Source organism: Argopecten irradians, chromosome 1, assembly GCF_041381155.1.
Source record: "Argopecten irradians isolate NY chromosome 1, Ai_NY, whole genome shotgun sequence".
In the NCBI taxonomy this organism is placed as follows: Eukaryota; Metazoa; Mollusca; class Bivalvia; order Pectinida; family Pectinidae; genus Argopecten; species Argopecten irradians.
The window spans coordinates 30,505,729-30,526,978 of record NC_091134.1 but is presented as its reverse complement, the minus strand read 5'-3'; the positions used below and the strand labels follow the sequence as shown (position 1 = coordinate 30,526,978).

Here is a 21,250-nt window from a genome sequence, read left to right as displayed (position 1 = left end):
AACTCCTAGCCAACAGCTAAGACTTACGAAAGTTTTCCAGTGCCTGTCGTACACAATTCCAGGCTTCAGCAAAATTCTGAATCAGCAGTTTCACTTCATCATCTTTACCATCTACAAAAGAAAGGTCGTAGAAGTTAAATGCCATCAGTACCAGAAGTAATATATCGTTAGTTTTGTAATATATATGTAATGTTAAAGACTGAACATGTACATACCCAGTACTACAAAAGCAAGTGGTAAAATTGTGAAATCTTTAACAACAACAAGAGGCCCTTCAGACCAATTTGGAACTAATTCCCTTCATTTCTACAGAAGGATTTTATTTGCTACCGGTATATTTCCTCAATTGGGCCCTGCCCCTCAGGCCCCTGGGGGACCAGCCTGAGGGGCCAGGCCCACCATTTATACCAGATTGATTCCCCTTCACCCAAGGAAACTTCATACCATATTTGGTCAAAATCAATTCAGTTGACATGTTCATGACTAGAAGGAACTTTTGTGAAAAGTTGAAGGACTATGGATGCCGCGCCATGACATATCCTATTACAAGTACAATGTACATTATTTTGTAACAGATATGAGCTTTGACAAAAGTGTTCAACGTATTTATCAGAATTAATGTCATTTGATTAGAAGTATGTTTAACCTTGAATGAAGTCATATTGTGCCTGTTCCACTGTGAAGGCTGTAGCCTCGGCTCGGTCCAGCTTCCTCTGGTATTTGTTGATCAAAAGCCTCTGTAGACGTAGGATGCTGGGGACCAGACGGATAGCTCGCAGGTGACAATCCTTCAAATCCACAAAAGATGGTGTAAATGATAGAATAATTAGATAACATTTTTATCTTTACAAAGATCATTTACACACATTAGAGAATATTATTCCAGTCACAATTATTTCATATTCTGAACAGATTATACCTCGTCCAGAAACAGCCTGAGTATCTGGTGTTCTTTTCCCATCTTTGTCTGGAAGACAGTGGTGAGGTGGTCCATGGAGATCCGTGACCTGAACCGCCACACAGTTGGTACTTCCTGTAGAGCTATGGCAGAAGTCTGTTCCTGAGGTGTGTCTATCTCAAACAGGAGGCACAAAAGGGGGTCGGATCCTGTCAATATTACATAAGGTATTAAGAAGCGCTCTATCTTAATTTTCCTTATTCTTTTTATCTAGAAAATTTTGTCTCCTTTCTTTACAAGAAAATTTTTTTCTTGCCTCCAACATGATTAAAATAATGCATACTTAAAGATTGACAATTTTGTTTAAACTGAAAATATTATACCCCCTTTTACAAAAAGATTAAGACCTTTAAAGGTTGTTTTGTCATTTCGGGACTTGCTTTTTGTCTTTTAATGATTCTGTAGTCATATCTACAAATTTGAATTCAATCTAAATTTAACAAAAGACCTTAACAGTAATCTGACAACTTTGCCATCATTCGAATGGGAAAAGAATTAAGCACAGTTTTTCAAGATGTATGCATTTTGAATTTTAGACAGACAGAGCAATGTTTTTGAGAGACTCTAAAAATATTAAGACATAATTTTTAAAGCTGCCCTTAAAACTTTGGAAGAAGTTGAAAATATTTTTTCAAGATGGGGCTGTAGTGGCCATTTTGGATTTTTAGAAAGACCAAAAAAATAACAACATTTAGTTAGAACAATGTCAGGATCATTTCAGTTTCATATTACCTTTCTTAAAGGAAATCACTTACCCAGTCTCTTGTCTTGTGTAAGTTGTTCATTACAGGATTTCATAGTTTTCTCCATATCCTGTCGAGTAGGAAAATTCATAAATAGACTAGAAAACAAGAGGCCCAGAGGGCCTGTATCACTCACCTGGTTTGTAATGCAAAGTAATGTTCTGAATACAGGTTCATTGTTTCTTTTCTGAAGGAATTTGAATATTAACAGGATTTACCTGTAATTCCCCTATTGGGCCCTGCCTCTCCTGCCCCCAAGGGGTCAGAGCCAAAATTTTTACAAGTTCTGTTCCCCTTCCGCCAAGGATGTTTGTGGCCAAATTTGGTTACAATCCATGCAGAACTCTAGGACGAGTAGCGATTTATAGGATTTACCTCTAATTCCCCTATTGGGCCCCGCCCCTCCTGCCCCTGGGGGGATTAGAGCCAAAAAAGTTCTGTTCCCCTTCTCCCAAAGATGTTTGTGGCCAAATTTGGTTATAATCCATGCAGAACTCTAGGAAAAGTAACGATTTATAGGATTTACCTCTAATTCCCCTATTGGGCCCCGCCCCTCCTGCCCCCGGGGGGTCAGAGCCAAAATTTATACAAGTTCTGTTCCCCTTCCCCCAAGGATGTTTGCGGCCAAATTTGGTTACAATCCATGCGGAACTCTAGAACAAGTAGCAATTTATAGGATTTACCTCTTAATTCCCCTATTGGGCCCCGCCCCTCCTGCCCCCGGGGGGTCAGAGCCAAAATTTATACAAGTTCTGTTCCCCTTCCCCCAAGGATGTTTGTGGCCAAATTTGGTTACAATCCATGCAGAACTCTAGGACGAGTAGCGATTTATAGGATTTACCTCTAATTCCCCTATTGGGCCCCGCCCCTCCTGCCCCTGGGGGGATTAGAGCCAAAAAAGTTCTGTTCCCCTTCTCCCAAAGATGTTTGTGGCCAAATTTGGTTATAATCCATGCAGAACTGTAGGCTAGGACAAGTAGCAATTTATAGGATTTACCTCTATTTCCCCTATTGGGCCCCGCCCCTCCTGCCCCAGGGGGGTCAAAGTCACCATTTATTCAAATTCTGATCCCCTTGTCCTAAGGATGTTTGTGGCCAAATTTGGTTATAATCCATGCAGAACTCTAGGACAAGTAGCGATTTATAGGATTTACCTCTATTACCCCTATTGGGCCCCGCCCCTCCTGCCCCAGGGGGGGTCAGGGTCACCATTTATTCAAAATCTGATCCCCTTCCCCTAAGGAAGTTTGTGGCCAAATTTGGTTATAATCCATGCAGAACTCTAGGACAAGTAGAACGAATATACGTACCCGGGCTACTATACCTGTCGGCCGGGTACGAATTGGTCCCTATATGTCGTAGTGGAGCACTGCCTCCGAAAATCACTCGGGCATAGTTTTCTTTACTTTTTTGTAGGTTTCCAATTATTTTATGCGTATACATGCATTTACATATTATATTTGTCCAAAACAAACATAACTACCATTCTTAATATCTACCGTACCGCTCACAAGATGTCAAATTCACAATTTGTTGACTTGTCGTATAAATTCCTTTCAGAAAGACCTTCATATGTATTATGTAAAAAATAATGCCTCGATGAGAATTTGATATTTTATGTGGTTTAGTTTTATTGCCTAGTAGGTAAGCGATATCAAACAAGTACGATACAAATGCAAACAAACGTTTTATAATGGTTTGCATAATCATTACTTTGCTCCATTAGCAGTAATAGGCACCAATTGTAGCTCTAAAGACGACACCATTTAATTCTGTCTCAAAGTCTTTTGAGCTACAATATTGCAGCTATAGGACAAGTTAGCGATTTATAGGATTTACCTCTATTACCCCTATTGGGCCCCGCCCCTCCTGCCCCTGGGGGGTCAGGGTCACCATTTATGCAAAATCTGATCCCCTTCCCCTAAGGAAGTTTCTGACCAAATTTGGTTATAATCTATGCAGAACTCTAGGACAAGTAGCGATTTATAGGATTTACCTCTATTTCCCCTATTGGGCCCCACCCCTCCTGCCCCCGGGGGCTCAGAGCCAAAATTTATATAAATTCTGTTCCCCTTCTCCCAAAGATGTTTGTGGCCAAATTTGGTTATAATCCATGCAGAACTCTAGGACAAGTAGCGATTTATAGGATTTACCTCTATTTCCCCTATTGGGCCCCACCCCTCCTGCCCCAGGGGGGTCAAAGTCACCATTTATGCAAAATCTGATCCCCTTCCCATAAGGAAGTTTCTGACCAAATTTGGTTATAATCTATGCAGAACTCTAGGACAAGTAGCGATTTATAGGATTTACCTCTATTTCCTCTATTGGGCCCCGCCTCTCCTGCCCCAGGGGGGTCAGGGTCACCATTATGACATTACTCTCAGAGACTCTTGCACGAGAGATACAGAACTTTTATTGGTATCTAAATGCTGGTGTGTTACATGTCACAACCAGTATACAGAGCATGGCATTTCTAATCATATGAACAGAGAGTAACATTTAAGTAAACCTTCGTCCATTATTTGTTAGTTAATTGACTTTTTACAGCAGTTTTGCCAAAACAATTTCAGTGTGTACATCTCCAGGGAATAAGTAGCTATAAACTTGTCAATTTACTGTAAAACTAACTTTTTATTAAAGGTATTCCAATTATAAGTTGGCTTTTACTAGAATAAGACTGGATGCAAGATATTGGGGGAGGGGAGGGGACAATAGAAACATCTCTATTTATCTATTGAATATTACCCATAAATGTGTTGAATACTACATAACTTGATATCTGCTAGTAGCACACTAACCTGTAATAAAGGAGACAGGCAATGTTTACAAAACACATCCTCCCAACGATTCCTGGCAGCCTTTGTAGACAGTGCTAACACATCAGCTTTCACAGCTCCTGGAATACAGGCACAACATACTTTGTCTTCCTCCAAAAATTTGTGATTCAAATAAACTTTTAAAGATGCTCCACCGCCGACGGAGCATAAAGGATACTCATCATTTTAACAATAATTGGTGTTTAATTGTGTGTGTATGTCTAATTAACACAAAAAAAATAATATCAAATAATTGATTTTGCTTTTGGAGCATGCCTAATCAGTACTTGATTTTGTATAGGACATAGTGCCAGGGAATTTTTTCGAGATGCAATTAATCATTTTTAATATTTTCATCTTGAAGTAAAATTAGAAGCTCAAACTTTTCAATGGTGGTAATGGTATAAAGTAAGTAACTTTTGCAACTAAAGAAAAATACTATATCGTCTGCTCCTGTTTTCAATAGAGAAAAAATACCATTCGTCAGCGGTGGAGCATCTTTAAAATGGGCACTTGAAACATATTATAATAAATGTTTGAAAAGTGGCCTAGAGGACCTGTATCATCCATCAAAGATGCTTCCCAACATCTTACATTTACTATGATCATACACTGTTTCATTCTCAGTTCAGAAACATTATCTTATTTTCTGGAGTCAAGGCCATGCACACCTTTATACTCCAGTGCAGCTTTAAGAAGAACAAAAACTTTGTACTGATTCCAACACAAGAGGCCCATAGGGCATGTATCGCTCACCTAGCATTTTAAGACAAATCCAGCATTTTCATGAGCTAAGTGTTAATCTTCCTAAACAAGAGCCTCCCCGGGCCCTGGGGACCCAGACCCTTGGTTTATACAAAATTAGTTCCTTTTTAGACTAGGATGCTGCAGACTAAATAAGGACCAAAGCCTTTAATTCCTATAGCAAACCAAAACCGTTAATTCCTATAGCAAAATAAAGCTAGATATTAAAGAATTAGCAAAAAATCCCCTATTGGGCCCTGCCTTCTGACCCCTATACAGCCAAAGCCATGGTATATACAGACTCAGTTCCACTTCTCCTAAGGATACTCCAGGTAACAATCCACTAAGTTGTTCATGACAAGTAGCAATTTAAAGGAATTGTTGACGAAAGCTTGACAGATGACAGGCCATGGGATAAGCTCACCACACTATCAGGTCAAGTGAGCTAAAAATCTACATGTGTTGCACTTGAAACCTGAATCACAGAATATTACATATGATACAGTGTAAGTTATACTTAAACCTAAACAACGAACCTCCAGTTTTGAATGTCTCTGTCAGGTTGTCGAGGACCTTATGCATTAACAGAAGGACATCATCCACACTTCGTCCAGTCAGTCGTTGTAAACTGGCGATATCCAGCTTAATGTGGTTCAGGAGAAAGTCAGCCAAGGTGTGAATGGCAATGTTTGGTTGGATCATGTTGCATATCACCTTACAAGAGAAAGTTTGAAGTTTTGCATATTAATATTGTTTATGCTCAACACAGATTGGTAACAAAATGTCGAACATGTAAAATTAATGTCATTGCTGCAATGTGAGCAACTAAAAATCATGTCAATTCTAAAACTGAAATGTGCCACAACCACAATGGGTTACACTCCCACTTGATTTCTGCTCTCTTTATGTACTGCAGGGGACCTTGTCAATGTGTTGGATACTGCAGTGTCTACACTGACAATAGAGTGGGTCTCCATTCTCCAAGTACATATGGTAGGATATCACAAAGTTTTTATTAAGGTGTCTTTTTAGGTGTCTATGGAAGGTAAAGTCAGGATTCTGTGCATATCATGTATATGGTCATTTTTCAATTACATCAGTATTCATTTCGAAGATGTTATAAATGTTTATTGCATTGCATATAAATGTTTATTTTAAATGCTTATGTTTTAAGCTGAAATCAGTGACAATCAAAGAAATTCTTCAGACAGTGTGAGATATACCTGTGGATTTTCGTTGGCCCCAAGAAGCATTGAGACATGGGTTAAAAGTCTAAGAATGGCACAAGAGACAGGGTTCATCTTTCTCTCGCCCACAATAACATTTGTTCTCTGGTCAGCTCTCCCCAGGATATGACCAGGTTTGGTCTGGTCAGTTCTGTAATGAAACACGGCAATAATCTATTACATTACATTTCATATCCATGTTTCATTAATACAATTCATTTATCCTACCAGTAATTGATTGTATGAAAAATATATATCCTCATACAAATTTTGGTTTTAATATCTATTTCTCATTCTGTACAATATGAACAAGGATGTAGAATTTGTGAATCATTTTAATTTTAAATATTTAGTCAGAAATGAATCAAAAGTATAAACATTTCTATTTTCAATCAATGGCTACATTAGTTTTGATAAATTGACAAGGGGGATTAAAAAAGAAAATCAGGTCATAATTTAGATATCATCTGTTACATTTATCAGGTACATTATTTACCCATCATCCTGTATATTGCCCCTACTGAGGACATAACCAGTGCCTCCAATGTCTTTACCACAATCCTTACACTTCCCTAGAGTTGCTGGTCTGCCACACTAAAACAGTTTTATACCTGACTCGTTAATGTCATTATACAAATAGTCACTTAAGAATAATAAAACTGGTGTACGTCATATCGCTCCTACACAAATCCATCAGTATTTCAGCAGAAACTGTGTATTGGTTTACAAAATGCTATTGTTTAAATATTTATTGAACAAAACAGTCTTCACAACTCATCTGGCATTTCACATTGTTCAAAAATTCAATGCTTGACAGCATGTGTAACCATAGTATGTTGTGTAAATATTTGGTGTTTTGAAGTATGTAAAGTAAAATAACAAGCTGATATATTTAACTTTGAATACAAAAGTCAAGGTAATTTTTCTTCATATTAAGGTGTACTGAGCTTATCCAAAGCATCTATCAGATTGCAAAACATAATAATCTTTACCTATTTATGAAAATACCCAAATTTAGTACTATTGTTCTTAAATTTGGTAAATTTGACCTTGAATATGGCCATTTCATTTACTGAATAAATGTAAACGACTACAAATATATACATGTGTATCTGAAACTTACATTTCCAATTATGTATGGATGACCATCTGGACAGCCTGAAACAAAGTGAAACTTGAATGAAATCCTTATATCTAGTACTTCAAACATCGTCCGCGGAAAGGCTTGACATCAAACAACTTAATGGATAACTAGATACAAAACTGTCTGTAAGACATTTTTACCCCAAATGAAACTACTGTTTGATAGTTGTTCTTTCAACATGTAAATTTTAATTTCAGCCAATCTTAGACCAGGAAATGACTTTGATGCTGGATCCAAAAAGAGGGAACAATATACATCTGGACATCATACTTATTGTTTATTTCATGGCAGAGGGATAAAAAGATAAAATTTGTGGTGATTCAGACACTGATATTAAATCTGTGTATGTTTACCTGAGGAAATCATGATATCATAACTATCAACGATCTACCTATGTTACAAAACGGTTGACACCTACTCTTAAAAGTACTGGAGGAATATCAACGAAACTTGGCAGCAATAATCCTTACACAGTGTAGATGTACATAGTCTATATCTGATACCTCCACTTTTTTTTAGAGTGATGTCCCTTTATTACGAAGATAGGAGTTTTAGATATTTTTGATTTCAATATTTTAAAAATCTTACGATAAATGACAGGATTTTCATTGCCAGCTTGATCCCTGGCTGCTAGAAGTGCTTCTCTGATTTCCATCATGTCATCCTGTGGCATTGTTGGTAGAAATGAGTTCTGTTTAAAGTAAAAAAAAAACACCATTAACATAGAATTGTAGTCTGTTTCATAAAATGACAAGAACTAAGATACCAAGAAAGCAAACATAATGCAATGTATAAGAATGATATCTAAATTAAACAAACTAATTGTTAAATGTCCAATATAATTGTTGTTAACAGTTATACTAAAGGGTACATACCACCATGTTCTGTGGTAGAAGGGCCAGTGTTATACTGGAGGGTACATACTGCCATGTTCTGTGGTAGAAGGGCCAGTGTTATACTGGAGGGTACATACTGCCATGTTCTGTGGTAGAAGGGCCAGTGTTATAAGTGGCTGTAGCAGACTTTTATCATCTGGTATCTGTAGAAAGGTGATCCCAGCATGGACCAGAAGACAAATGATGCTTTGGTCCTTCAGCTCCATTCCTGGACGAATATCCAAACAGCGAACATGTCGCCAGATTGTGTTTTGGAACACTGCTTTAAGAAGGTTAGTCTGTAAATAGAATCAAACACAACATTGTTACATCAAATACCATTTCATTATTAATCCTTTACAGTATTTTGGCTTGGATTTACTAGTTTAACATCTTATTAACAGCTAGTGCCTTTTACGGACAGGTTTGTTGGTGGACAGCCAGAATACTTGGAGAAAAACCATCAGTACAGGCAGTGCTCTACATGGGATTCAAACTCGCATCCCTGGTGGAGGTTATGTGGTAATATGTTTAGACATCTTCACCACTCATCCACTGTGGCGCCCTCATTTACAGTAAAACCTATACATAATTTAATAGACAATCATACTGTAAATATGGCCCTCCGTAAAGGGATACATCTAGAATTGTTTACAAGAAAAGTTTCTTTAAAACTTTAATTACAGGGTTCCCACTTTTTTTTTGGACCAGAATTCAAGGCTTTTTCAAGGATTTTTCAAGGACAATAAGTGAAATTCAAGTCATGTTTTCACACTTTCAGATACCTTTCACAAGTTGTGTGCTTATTTTTAGGAGTAATGCAACTTGAATGATGCTGACTGGACCTATTCCAACATAAAACTACATTCATTATGAAAGAAAACAATGAACAAACTATATATCAACATTGGTTTGTTTGTGTATCTCCCTACATGCCTCTCATGTTTAATAAATAATCTTATTGCTGATTGGACACAGTTTAATAAATTAAAGCTAGTAATAAAATTCAAGGCTTTATCACGGTATTTCAACAAATTTTCCGTGTTTCTCATGGTTTTCCCTATCCTGATTTTTTATTTCAATTTTCCCCACTTTTTCCAGTTTTCAAGGTTGCGTGGGAACCCTGTATTTATTTTATATCGATTGCGAAACAAGGTATACAACTTATACAAATCACTTCTGATGGCCCGGATGAAAGCGCAAGGGGTCTTAGAGTGGAAGGTAACCGAGTGCCCCGAGAAAACCCACATGATCAGGTAGGTGACCCCTGACCCTGAGGCAGGTGGTTTAACCATCACACCATCCAATCACCCATATAAGAAAAGTTTATTTTCCAGAGGACAAAGCCTGGGATAAAATTTTCTTTTCAGGGAGACAATTCTAGATGTATCTCAAGACATAAGGACATAATTATTTTATTATAACGAACAAAAATAGCTGCCAACAATTTTGCTAAATCTGCAGTCAATTAGAAACACCGTAGCCACCTTGGTTTAAGTTGCAGACAATGTCCACTTTCTGTCATGTGTGGAGATTCCAAGGGGTTCAAATTCCCAAGCTTTGAATTCTGGTGAAATATCTAAATTATTCAATGTCATGTGATCGAGTTTAATCCTATCAGGTCATCTTAAATGACAGTGAGGTATAATAATATACTGTACTAAGTGAAAGTGTAATTTACCTGTGCTTGAAACAACTGATGGTTGGACAAAGCTTCATACAGCAGTTCATACATCTAGAATTAAAGCAAACATCATATTTTAGACAAATATTAATGTAATTAAGTAATTTTAAATCACCTCATTCCCTTTATTAGATTAATTTTCCAATAAACATTTACTATGCCTGGTATTTGACACAATAATTGTCAACGGTCTTAGTTATATGAGGTACAACATTATAGGCACAATTTACAGATTTAGAAGTATTTCAACACAAAGTATAAGCTGTCACCTCTGGCTGAGTCTTCCTTTTGTCCTCTGGGTACACATAAGACATGGTCATTTCTCTATACACAGCCAACAGCAGAGACACTCTCTTCTTCCAATCCGTGCTTCTCAAGGCCTTTAACAAAACAAGAGGTCCATGGGCCTTAACAGTCATCTGACTATGGGCACAATACAACACCTCAAAGAATACAGTAGTGGCAAACAATTAAGGCAATACAAAGAACTCTTTAATAGAAGAGCCAGTTTCTGATATATTTGATGAATTTGACCTTGAATGAAGGTCAAAGTCATTCATTTTAGTAAGCAGGGTAGTCCTTCATGCCAACAAGCTACAAGTCCAATATCAAGCCATTAAGCCTCTTAGCTATATGCTAGAAGTCATTTAAAAGATTTTAGCCTAAATGATCCTGTGACCTTTAAACTTGGTAGCCCTTCATCCCAGCATGTCATAGGCCTAATAACAAGTCTCTAGGCCTCCTTGTTATTCCCAAGACGTCATTTAAAAGATTTTAGCCTATTTGACACTTGTAACCTTGAATGAAGGTCAAGGTAATCAATTTGAACAAACTTGGTAGATTGTTATCCCAGTATGTGACATTAAAAAAAAAAATCTTTAATAAAGGCAATTTAGAATAAGGATCTCCAAAATATCTCCAAAATATTGAATATTCTACCAAAAAAAAAAAATCTGTTTTGAGAAAAAATGTCCATTGTTTGAAGCACAGAATGGACCCTAAAATTTTCTCAAGGTCTTCATCAAATAGTTTTTTTTAAACACTTATTAGTTATTTTCTAACTATTATTCTGTATTTACATATTACAGAGTTATCTGCCCTTGCGGGTAGGTATTGATTGTGACGTCATGTGTTTGTCAGCGTAACGTCATACTTTTCGGAGAAAACGACGTAAATTGTGCTCACAAAATAATGACGTAATAATCAATACCTACCCGCAAGGGAGCTAACTCTGTAATATGCAAAGACGGAATAGTAAACATGTAAAGGTTTAAGTGTAGAGACAATTACCTCTAGCTGTTGTATGAGAGAAGCTGGGTCCTCTCCCAATTTACACCTGGTGACCATCTCCCGACAGGCAATGTAGTTGTTTCCACAAACAACATACAGGTCTGAACACTCGAGCACCTAGTGATATAAAATGTCATAACTAATGGTATAACTGACACCCATAACATGACCATTTTGACGTCACTAATGTTGACGTGGTGACGTCAACCGATCACTGTCAAAATGGCTGTTCAATCTTGTGGATTAAATCATCATTGATAAACGGGTTTCCTGGTCTAGCTTAAACAATGTTAATGCAGTACCCTAAAATGAGTTGATAATGTAAATATAAGCATTAAACTAATTTCCTATGGCATCCATGATCTATATAGATGCAAGAGCTTTGCAGACAATCATTTCTTTGCGCTAGAGCGATTGTCTGCAAAGCTCTATATAGTCCATAGATACCATAGGAAGATAGTTTAATGCGTAAATAATTACATACAGGTCCAAACATTTGAGTACCTGGTGATATACATTTGAATACTAGTGAATGTAGGGAAATATTTCTATGTTAATACATTTATCCAGATTATTACATTAATTGATGCAAGAAAATAAAATAATGAAATCAATATATTTTTCAATGACTGAACCTATTTTCCTCATAAGCTTTACCAACCTCCTCACGTTCTAGGTCCAGCATCTGAAGCCAGCGACACATGTTAGCATCTCCAGACTTACATACTGTCTCATAACTGTCAAGGCCATAGCGACGACACAACAGCTTTATAAAGTATATACTGAAAAAAACCAAAAAGCCCACGGGACCTTAATGGTCATCTGACAATCATTTGTTAATAAAAACACCCTTACTTTGGTAAATGCATATCTAGGCTAAAAATAATGACAACAAGATTAGTCATATCCCCAGTCAGTATTGCTTGTATTTAAACCAGAATGCTACTAAGTGGATTTATAGGCAAAGGGAGTTAACTATCAAGTTGATGACTAAATCAAAGAAGCAGGATTACTTTGTTGTTGTGTTTACACATGTACATGTATTTCCTAGATTTTACAGGCCTAATATTTTAATAACTTAGGTCTTTACAACTTATATTAGAAGTTGTTTGAAGGTTGTTTACCTATCTAAATCCAGTGATTTTGAAAGAAGGTCAAGGTAAATAATTCTAACAAACTTGGTAGCTCTTCATCCATTGACAAGAAGTCTTTTAAAGAATTTAACCTATTTAACCCGTGTAACCCAAAAGAAGGTCAAGGTCATTGAACAAACTTTAGTAGCCATTCATCACACCTTGCAACAGCCCCAATATCAGGTTTCTAGGTCTCTTAGTTATTGATTTTTGACCCCTGTAACCTTGAATCAAGGTCATTCATTTGAACAAATTTGGTAGCCCTTAATCCCTGCATGTAACAGGCCCAAAACTGGGTGTCTCAGCCTGTTAATTATGACAAAAAATTGTCTGAAATATTTTAGCCTGTTTGACCACTGTGACCTAGATTTAAGGTTAATGTCATTTATTTGAACAAACTTAGTAGCCCAACATCCCAGCATGCTATAGGCCCAATATTAGGTATCAAAGCCGATTGCTAATTGAGAAGAAGTTGTTTAAAGATTTTAACCATTTGACCCCTGTGACCTTAACTGAATGTCAATGCCATTCATTTGAACATACTTGATAGCATTTCATCCCAGCATGCTATAGGCCTCATTGTAGGACTCTAGGTTTTCAACTTTTGGAGAAGAAGTTGTTTTATAGGAAAAGTTGATGCCTGATGGTCAATATATTTTATGAAGAAATCCACAGTGAATTCCATTAATATTACTTTGTCCTTTCAAAGAAAGTGATAAATTTGAAGATGCATGATTTATTGCAAGGTTTAATTTGATTAGAGAATGAAAATTTTACAGCACAATTATTTAGAGTTTTATTACACTTTCTATTCCATTTTTTTCCATTCCAATTCTTTAATTTGTAACTCTTGCTTTTCGCTACTTTTACTGAAGTTATGACAAGAATGCATAAATACCAAGGCCATTCGGACCCACACTCTTCACATAGCCTGGCTGCAGCATCGATCATCTGTCTATAGCCCCTTGTCATCTTGATCGATTTGTCCACATAGATTCTCTGTACGTATTTTGCCACTACACTCAGTGCAAACCGTGTCTCTGCCAGGGTGTAGAGTTTCACAAAAGTCAGTTCCTCAGTGTCAATGCTGTGTAAGTTATTTTTTAACATATCTGTAGCCATACGCACTTCTTTCTTTTCTGATGTTTCACTTTTTGAAATGTCTTGGTGGTAAACATCCTGTTGAAAAATAGGATTGAATTTACTGAATCTATATTCATGAGTCATAAAACCTTTTTCAGTACTTTAGCCTATCACAATCTTCACATTGTCATAGATTTATAAAGGGAAAATTCAGTCTAATAGTACATTAAAATTTGCATATATATTGGAAACAAACCAGTTCTAATGGAAATTTGATTAATGGTTTTATTGTGATATGCAAGAAAAGCCCACTGTAGTGAAATGTATGTGAAATGTTCAAACTAACTTGCTGTCCGCCATTACACATTGTGGTCGGACGTCTTATATGCGGAACTCTGGCTCTTGCCAGTGTAGTAAAGAGTTTTTTGTCTAGAACTACTCAAATCGTTCCTACAGTAACATGCTTACGTTATTAGGTGCATGTTCTTGTTTAAATATAATTTCACCAACTCCTCAGTGGTTATGAATTGCATTTGATTAACATATGTAACTTCGCGGGTATGATTTCTGAATGTACATGTTATACCTGCTGTTATTATACCGTATTTTTGCGCGTATAGTGCGCACCCGCGTATAGTGCGCAGGTACGTTTTTGAGTTTCATTTTGGAAAAAAAAATATTTGCAAAAAAAAAATCTCAGTTTTTGTATCTTCAATCACAACATTTTGCATTGCCTCCAAACACTTTTGAAGAACAAAATCAAACGGTTCTTATTGTTTATCAGTGCTTAAAACAACCTTCTGTTCATTAAAATTAACTGGCGAGAGGAGTTTGACATGATGATTGACACTTTGTTTACACAACGGCAGGCCTAGTTAGCTTGTGAATTGCCGGTGACACTATAATGAGGATATCAACAACGATGTTTTTACAATCAAATAATTAACCATACCTTGTGTAATTCCAAGTGGTATCAATCAAGTCTATTGTGTATCTGATAGGCATTTAGATTTAATCATTGTCCAAGATATTAGCTGGAAAGCCGACTGAGTAGGCTAATCAACCACAGGTGGCCGCCATATTTGATTACTGACTGCACGCTTCCGTATTCTCAATTATTTCAATTGGTATTGAAATCAGGATGATATCTTAAAGAACCATTTCAAAAGATAGTAATAAGAGTAAATTTTACAGTCATACCATCATTTATAGTGCCGATTGGTCAGTGTTAATGTAGGAAGGTTTTAGTTTCGTATTTAATTTGCTGGCTCTGCATGTGGGATTACACTCACTTCCGTAAACATTTGCAGGTTCAAAAGTTTTCACATGCTGGAGAAACTTATTTATAAGGTAATCTGTCTAATGTGACGAATTAATTACACACTTATACATCGTTTCAAGCTCCAGGCTATATTCATTTAGCCATTTAGATTTGGAGATACCTTACTGAATATTCACGATCGTAACATGAATCCGGTCATGAACACACGTGCTCTCAAAACGGACTTTCAAGGAATTAAAGATAGAAATTTCAAGTGATGTTTTCCTTTTATATTGAATATATGCATTGACCACTGACTTAAAGATCCAAGTATTTAATCATAATTATTTCACGACAACGTGTACAAAATGTTACTGCATAGCTCGCGGGACCTGCCGGTTGGTGATCATAACCCAGGACCTGGCCATGCCTTGTACCTGCGTATAGTGCGCACCCCCAACTTTTCACTTGATAAATTATGAAAAAAAGTGCGCACTATACGCGCAAAAATACGGTATAACAGATAGGTAAGATAAACTAGTTTTGGTCCAACAAACAATGAACCTAGCTGTAGCAGATACTTAGTCTTAGATAGTAAGTCAAATTTGAATTATCATTAACAAAGATTATGTAAGTTGGACAGAGGAGTCACCAGCAGGCGCAATAGTCAGGGAGTTGACCTATAGATAGTGCTGTGTAATATATAACACTCTATGTATTCTATACACACTCTGTATATTCTACCAATCAGAAGGCAGTCTTCCCATGACTATTGATTGGTCCAAAGGATTATTATTCAATGAATAGGGAATTTATGAATGGGAGTTTATGAATGAAATGGTTCAAAAGGTCACCACTAGATGTCATTGTGGGGCAAGTCCTACAAATCAACAGTAAACCGGATAGCAATAATACAAACGCTACACGCATTGTGTTAAAAAACAATACATTTATGTCATATTTTGCTTCATGGTAATGCAACAGAATAAGCCTCACTGAATTGTCCCTTTAAGACAATCAGAAATCATTGAAGATAATGCCCTGCACACTATTCCATTTATAATAACAAGATTAAAAGTTAATTAATATAAACCTTTAATTAGTTAACTGATAGTGCCAGGAGGAACAAAAAAACATGATATTTAGCAGATTTCAAAACTTTATACAAGGAATGTAAGAACAATATATTTCATAGAAAATTTAGGAGACATAAGGTTTTTTTTTTTTTTTTTTTTCAATATTGTATTCATCTTAATTTTTTTAAAGCTACATACAGCTGTGTGATTGCATAATGTACCAAAAGTAGTGTGTGTACATTGTCCGCACATCTTGAATGTCTCATTTAAATTAAATCAGGTAGAGAATTAAGTAAATTGCCGGTTATCAATTCTTGTTTTATATATGTCTTAAGCTCTAAATGTACATGTATATACAAACAAAATACACACTTTCAATTTAATACATGTATAAGCTACGTATATGTACATACAAATTACATTAATATTGTACATGGGTCACTTAAGAAGTAATATCGACGCTTGTTTTCCAGATAACACTGTATCCTTATAAAAATACATGTATGTCTGTATGGGTAAAAATTACTTAAAGTAGTAAATATAGAGCAATAAATTATATCCTAACAGTGTGGACAAAATATTGTTTAATTTTCGAGGCAATCTGCCCCTCTGTCATGGAGCTGCGTTAAATGGTTTTGGAGTTATAGTTCAGAAACAAAAGGAAACAGTAATTTGGTATTTTCGACTAAGTTTCTATGGTAACGGAAAAAAATTCCCAAAATGGAAGGTCCGAAATAGCAAAAGGCACAACTAGGGCACTTGTCTGATGTATACTGAAAGTTTCAAAGAGCTGCGTTGAACGGTTTTGGAGTTGTAGTCCGGAAAAAGATCTCAGACAGACAGACGGATGGACGGAGCCCAAAACAATATCCCCGACAAACCAGGAATAACAAATAGATTTACAAACTAAGGAAGGTAAAGAATATTCACAGAACACATAGAACATACAGATAAACTACAGGGACAATGGCGATGCATATTGTCTGGATCATCCCTTCGGTCAATCACTATGAGCAGTTTGAAATTTCCTCTTTTCTAGTAGGGACTTCATATAACATTTTCTCCTCAAAAAGAAGAATTCAATTCTAAACGTGAAAGCGACAACTTACCTCAAGACATTGCAAGATCAGGAGGGACAGTTCGACCAGTTGATCTTGGTCAACAAATCGTGCAGTCTGCTGTAGGTAATTTTCAAGATAGATGGATACTTGATCTCCACTAAAAAAGAAAACATAATAGTCATAAAAAGATGGATTTATATCATTCTTAAATTCAATGTAATTTAAAGTATTTGGCAAGCCTAAATTTAATAATAAACTTTAAAAGGAATACTAAACAACTATTGTGGCCCAACAGGTTTCAAAGTTACATGGTGCAACTTGATCTCTAATGTCTAAAATAGACTTGTGTACAGTGTATGTCAACAGTTTAGTAACTTTTGGAGAATCACTTCTTCATTTTATTGCATACTAAAACAAAAGGCCCATGGGCCTTGGCCCTCATATGATATTTGATACAAGTTTGTTGCATAATTTACTAGCCAACTGATGTCTTTTGTTCAAGAAATAGGAACATATATCTAATAGGTCTACATACAAATATTCATTAACAAGCTTTGTGCATATTTATTCACATTACCGTGTTCACAAGGTTCAATAATTATCATTGCAAAGGGCATTAACTCCGTAAATGATTGCTGAATCAAGCTGATTTTCAACCTCGTTCGAGATCTTTCCAATGTTAGTCTACATACAAAGTTTCATTAAGCTCAAGGCATATTTACTCAAGTTATCATGTTCACAAGATTCAATGACTATAATTGCAAAGAGCAATAACTCCGTAAGTTACGATCTAATCAGGTCAATTTTCTAACTTGTCCCGAGATCTTTCCAGTTTTAGTCTAAATACAAAGTTTCATTAAGTTTAGTGCATATTTATCGCATTCACATGGTCCAATAATAATGATTAGTGCAAAGGGCAATATATCCATAAATTAAAGTCGAATCATGCTGATTTTCGTACTAGTCCGAGATCTTTCCAATGGTAGTCTACACACAAAGTTTCATTAAGCTCCATTCATATTTACAGCTCCATTTACTTAAGTTATCATGTTCACAAGGAAATGTTTAAGGACGACGCACGATGATGAACAAAAGATGACGCAATAGGTCACCAAGACCTATGGTCAGGTGACCTAACAACAACAAAAGTGGTTTATTCGCATGTGATTTTTACCTGGTCCGAAGGAGGAGTTGCAGTAGAAACAATCTCAGGACAGGGGTAGGATCGATGCTATCATCAAATATTGTCATTTTCTTGGTAACAACAGTGCCTTTGTTTGTTGATCTTGTGATGTAGCTAAGAAGTTTCTCGACTACCTCGTCTGAGGGTGGTGTATCATCAGCAAAACACAGCTGGGACACAACTTCCATAAAGAAACTGTTGATCCTTTTCTTGTAGTCGAAGTACTTCTTACTTTTCTCACTGCAAAGCGAAAATATGCAATTCTATAGCATACTACTTAAGCATAGATAAATGGCTACAGGCAAAGCCATAAAGAGATCATTGTTAACATGTGGTTGCCAAATTAACTCTATAACTAGTTCTTCATTTGGGCATACATGTACAAGATTATATACTATGTTCAATGTAAAACTGGTACATTATGTTCAATGTAAAACTGGTACATGAAAACTGACAATATCTTAATTTGAACCATTTGGAAGATTTAATTTTGTTAAAATGACCAGAAGTTTACAAATATTGTGTCATTGTGTTAAGAATCCATAAATCTTCTTGTATACGGATGTTCATCAAACAATATCGAAATGTTGAATTCTGTTATCAAGACAACAGACCTTTTAACTTCATTTTGATAAGTAATGCCTCACTGATCACTTGGTAACCGTTGCTATAGCTTGGCATACATACTTTTTATGGATATCCTCATTTGGTTTAAGGTTAGGGGGAATTTCAGCCTGACAAATGGGACATATCATCTCCTTGATGATGACTGTGTCATTGTAACATCTCTGACAGATTTTGTCCTTACAAGGAAGATAGACAGGTGGTCCTTCCATGTCATTCTCACAGTGGGCACACTTCTCGTCTTTCCTGTAGATAAGAAAAAAGTTGGAACTAACTGAACTTTTGTCTAACAGAGCTCAGTTTCTTTGTAACATCCATGTGATTAAACACCAACTATAACATGTATTTTATTATCGGACGAATACACATAGTGACTGTAAATCTACAGTGCTTAACTTGCTGTAGACTGTAAGCCTTTGTAATATTCATTTACGTACTTGATATCAAAGTAGTACTCAACAGCGAGTTTGTTGCACATCTTCAAGAATTTTTCAACCTTTTGCAAAGCTCCAAGAGATTTCATGTCCGCACCATTTTTCATCATCTGGAACAAAAGATAACAAATAATTGATAACATATATTTGAGGTCATGTCATAAATTGTAATGATAGTAACTACTACCAAGAGTAATTAATCTAAAACCCTGTCTTTTACCGGGTAGGGGAAACACGCTAGACAATGCCGTGACATCATCAATATACGTGACAACAATTGTCAATGATGTCATTAATTTTGGCGTGTTGCAATATTCATGTGATGACGATGAATGAAAATATTTTTTATTTATTGAATTTTCATCAGTTTTCGTTAAAGTATGAGAGAAAAAAATCAAACTTGGACCTGTCATGTGGATAGGGATATCTCAACCTTAGTCAAAGATTTTTGATGTCAACCCCCAGCATGCCTCGATATATATCCCTGTCCACATGACAGACCTATATAATTTTCAATGAATGAAATGGCCATCAGGATGGTAAAGAAAAGCTGTCTTTCTCTTAACAGATATGAAATTTCAATGGATATATATGGTATTTGTAGACCGATAAGAAATCTATTGCCTACCAGATAGGCCCCAAACTCTGGCAAGAAAGATGACCCTCAGTGGTATTATTATGGTTCAAAATTTTAATTTTGATTGAAAACTGCATGAGTCACAATTTGTATGTTTTAATCTGAATTGGTTTGCTAGAATCTGTACTACTGGTATAATGGAAAGTGTTTGCCACTGGAAATAAGGCTCAAATTTGTGGCCGTTACAGGCTTCTAAGGAAACTAGTAGACCTCTACTGCAATCTACATAATATTGATTATATGCATAGGATAGCTGTCAATCTGGAGGGGTAAACATTTGGGTGGATCGACTGACATAGTGATTGGTATAGTGCTCCTATATCAGAGAAGTGGGGGGGGGGGGGGGCGCTATGATAAACCGATACTGGTGCATGTTGTTATACATACCGTCCACAAAGGCATACATCTGTTGATGTTGAACTTATCATCTGCTGCTTGAAGCGAATAAACATGTTCTAAAAATAGCTTCATCACCAGCACACAGTTCCAGGTCATTCTGTGGATCAACAACATTGGACATCAATACATCTGAACAACCAACAGATATCAGATCCCTATCTGTGAGGGTGTGACCCAAAATTACCACCCACTGGGGAATTCATGAATGTCTAATCCTCCTCAAGCCTCAGACTGGATGTTCATGAATAACCAATTGGGTTGTTATTTTGTTGTCACACCTTCTAGGTAGGGAAAGATTTTCTTTAACCACAACACTAGAAGAAGCGATGAATAAATTAAGGGATCAAAGGAAAAAGATCAAATCAGAATCAAATTCAGTCACTGTAAAAACATAACTCCAAAAATTAATAATATGAATGACCACAGTTGTAATCTTTGAGCAAATAACATCTGACACATCGTAAAAGAAATCCGCCATTGATAGTGATCAATGACAAACATTTAAACACTTACAGCAAGAATTATGATTAATTAATTCAATAATTATAAAACTCAACAATTATTGTTATTGTCACAGAAAATGTATTGAATAACCTGGCTTTTTGAATGCCTTTAACACAGCGAGGTCCACACTGAATTGTCTCTGGGTCCTGTCCAGGACGGACCATATCCAGCAATCTCTCCACAGCAGGTCTGTAGTGACGTATTCTCTGTAACCATTCCGCTCGATTTCTTTCCCTGTTCAATGTATCCTTCACTGGCTCCAGTGTCTCGAGTAAGAGGTGCAAGCCCATAACATCCAAGGTCTGAGATAAAACAAGAGGCCCAAGGGCCTTAACAGTCATCTGACAACATTTGGCATAAGTTGAATAAGAAAAG

General features: G+C 36.3%; 1 protein-coding gene across 1 annotated transcript in view; it reads right to left on the bottom strand.

The window, feature by feature from the left end:
- Positions 1-21,250, bottom strand: part of LOC138323727 (E3 ubiquitin-protein ligase rnf213-alpha-like) — a 121,983-nt gene that overhangs the window by 9,797 nt on the left and 90,936 nt on the right. Inside the window, 22 exon segments of the mRNA XM_069268534.1 lie at positions 28-111; positions 647-788; positions 920-1,107; positions 1,714-1,771; positions 4,500-4,597; positions 5,798-5,975; positions 6,485-6,638; positions 6,984-7,081; positions 7,611-7,645; positions 8,220-8,322; positions 8,605-8,805; positions 10,188-10,241; positions 10,460-10,570; positions 11,481-11,597; positions 12,142-12,262; positions 13,512-13,792; positions 17,143-17,251; positions 18,269-18,517; positions 18,965-19,147; positions 19,339-19,445; positions 20,360-20,468; positions 20,966-21,177. Of these exon segments, the coding sequence (XP_069124635.1) occupies positions 28-111; positions 647-788; positions 920-1,107; positions 1,714-1,771; positions 4,500-4,597; positions 5,798-5,975; positions 6,485-6,638; positions 6,984-7,081; positions 7,611-7,645; positions 8,220-8,322; positions 8,605-8,805; positions 10,188-10,241; positions 10,460-10,570; positions 11,481-11,597; positions 12,142-12,262; positions 13,512-13,792; positions 17,143-17,251; positions 18,269-18,517; positions 18,965-19,147; positions 19,339-19,445; positions 20,360-20,468; positions 20,966-21,177 (2,992 nt within the window).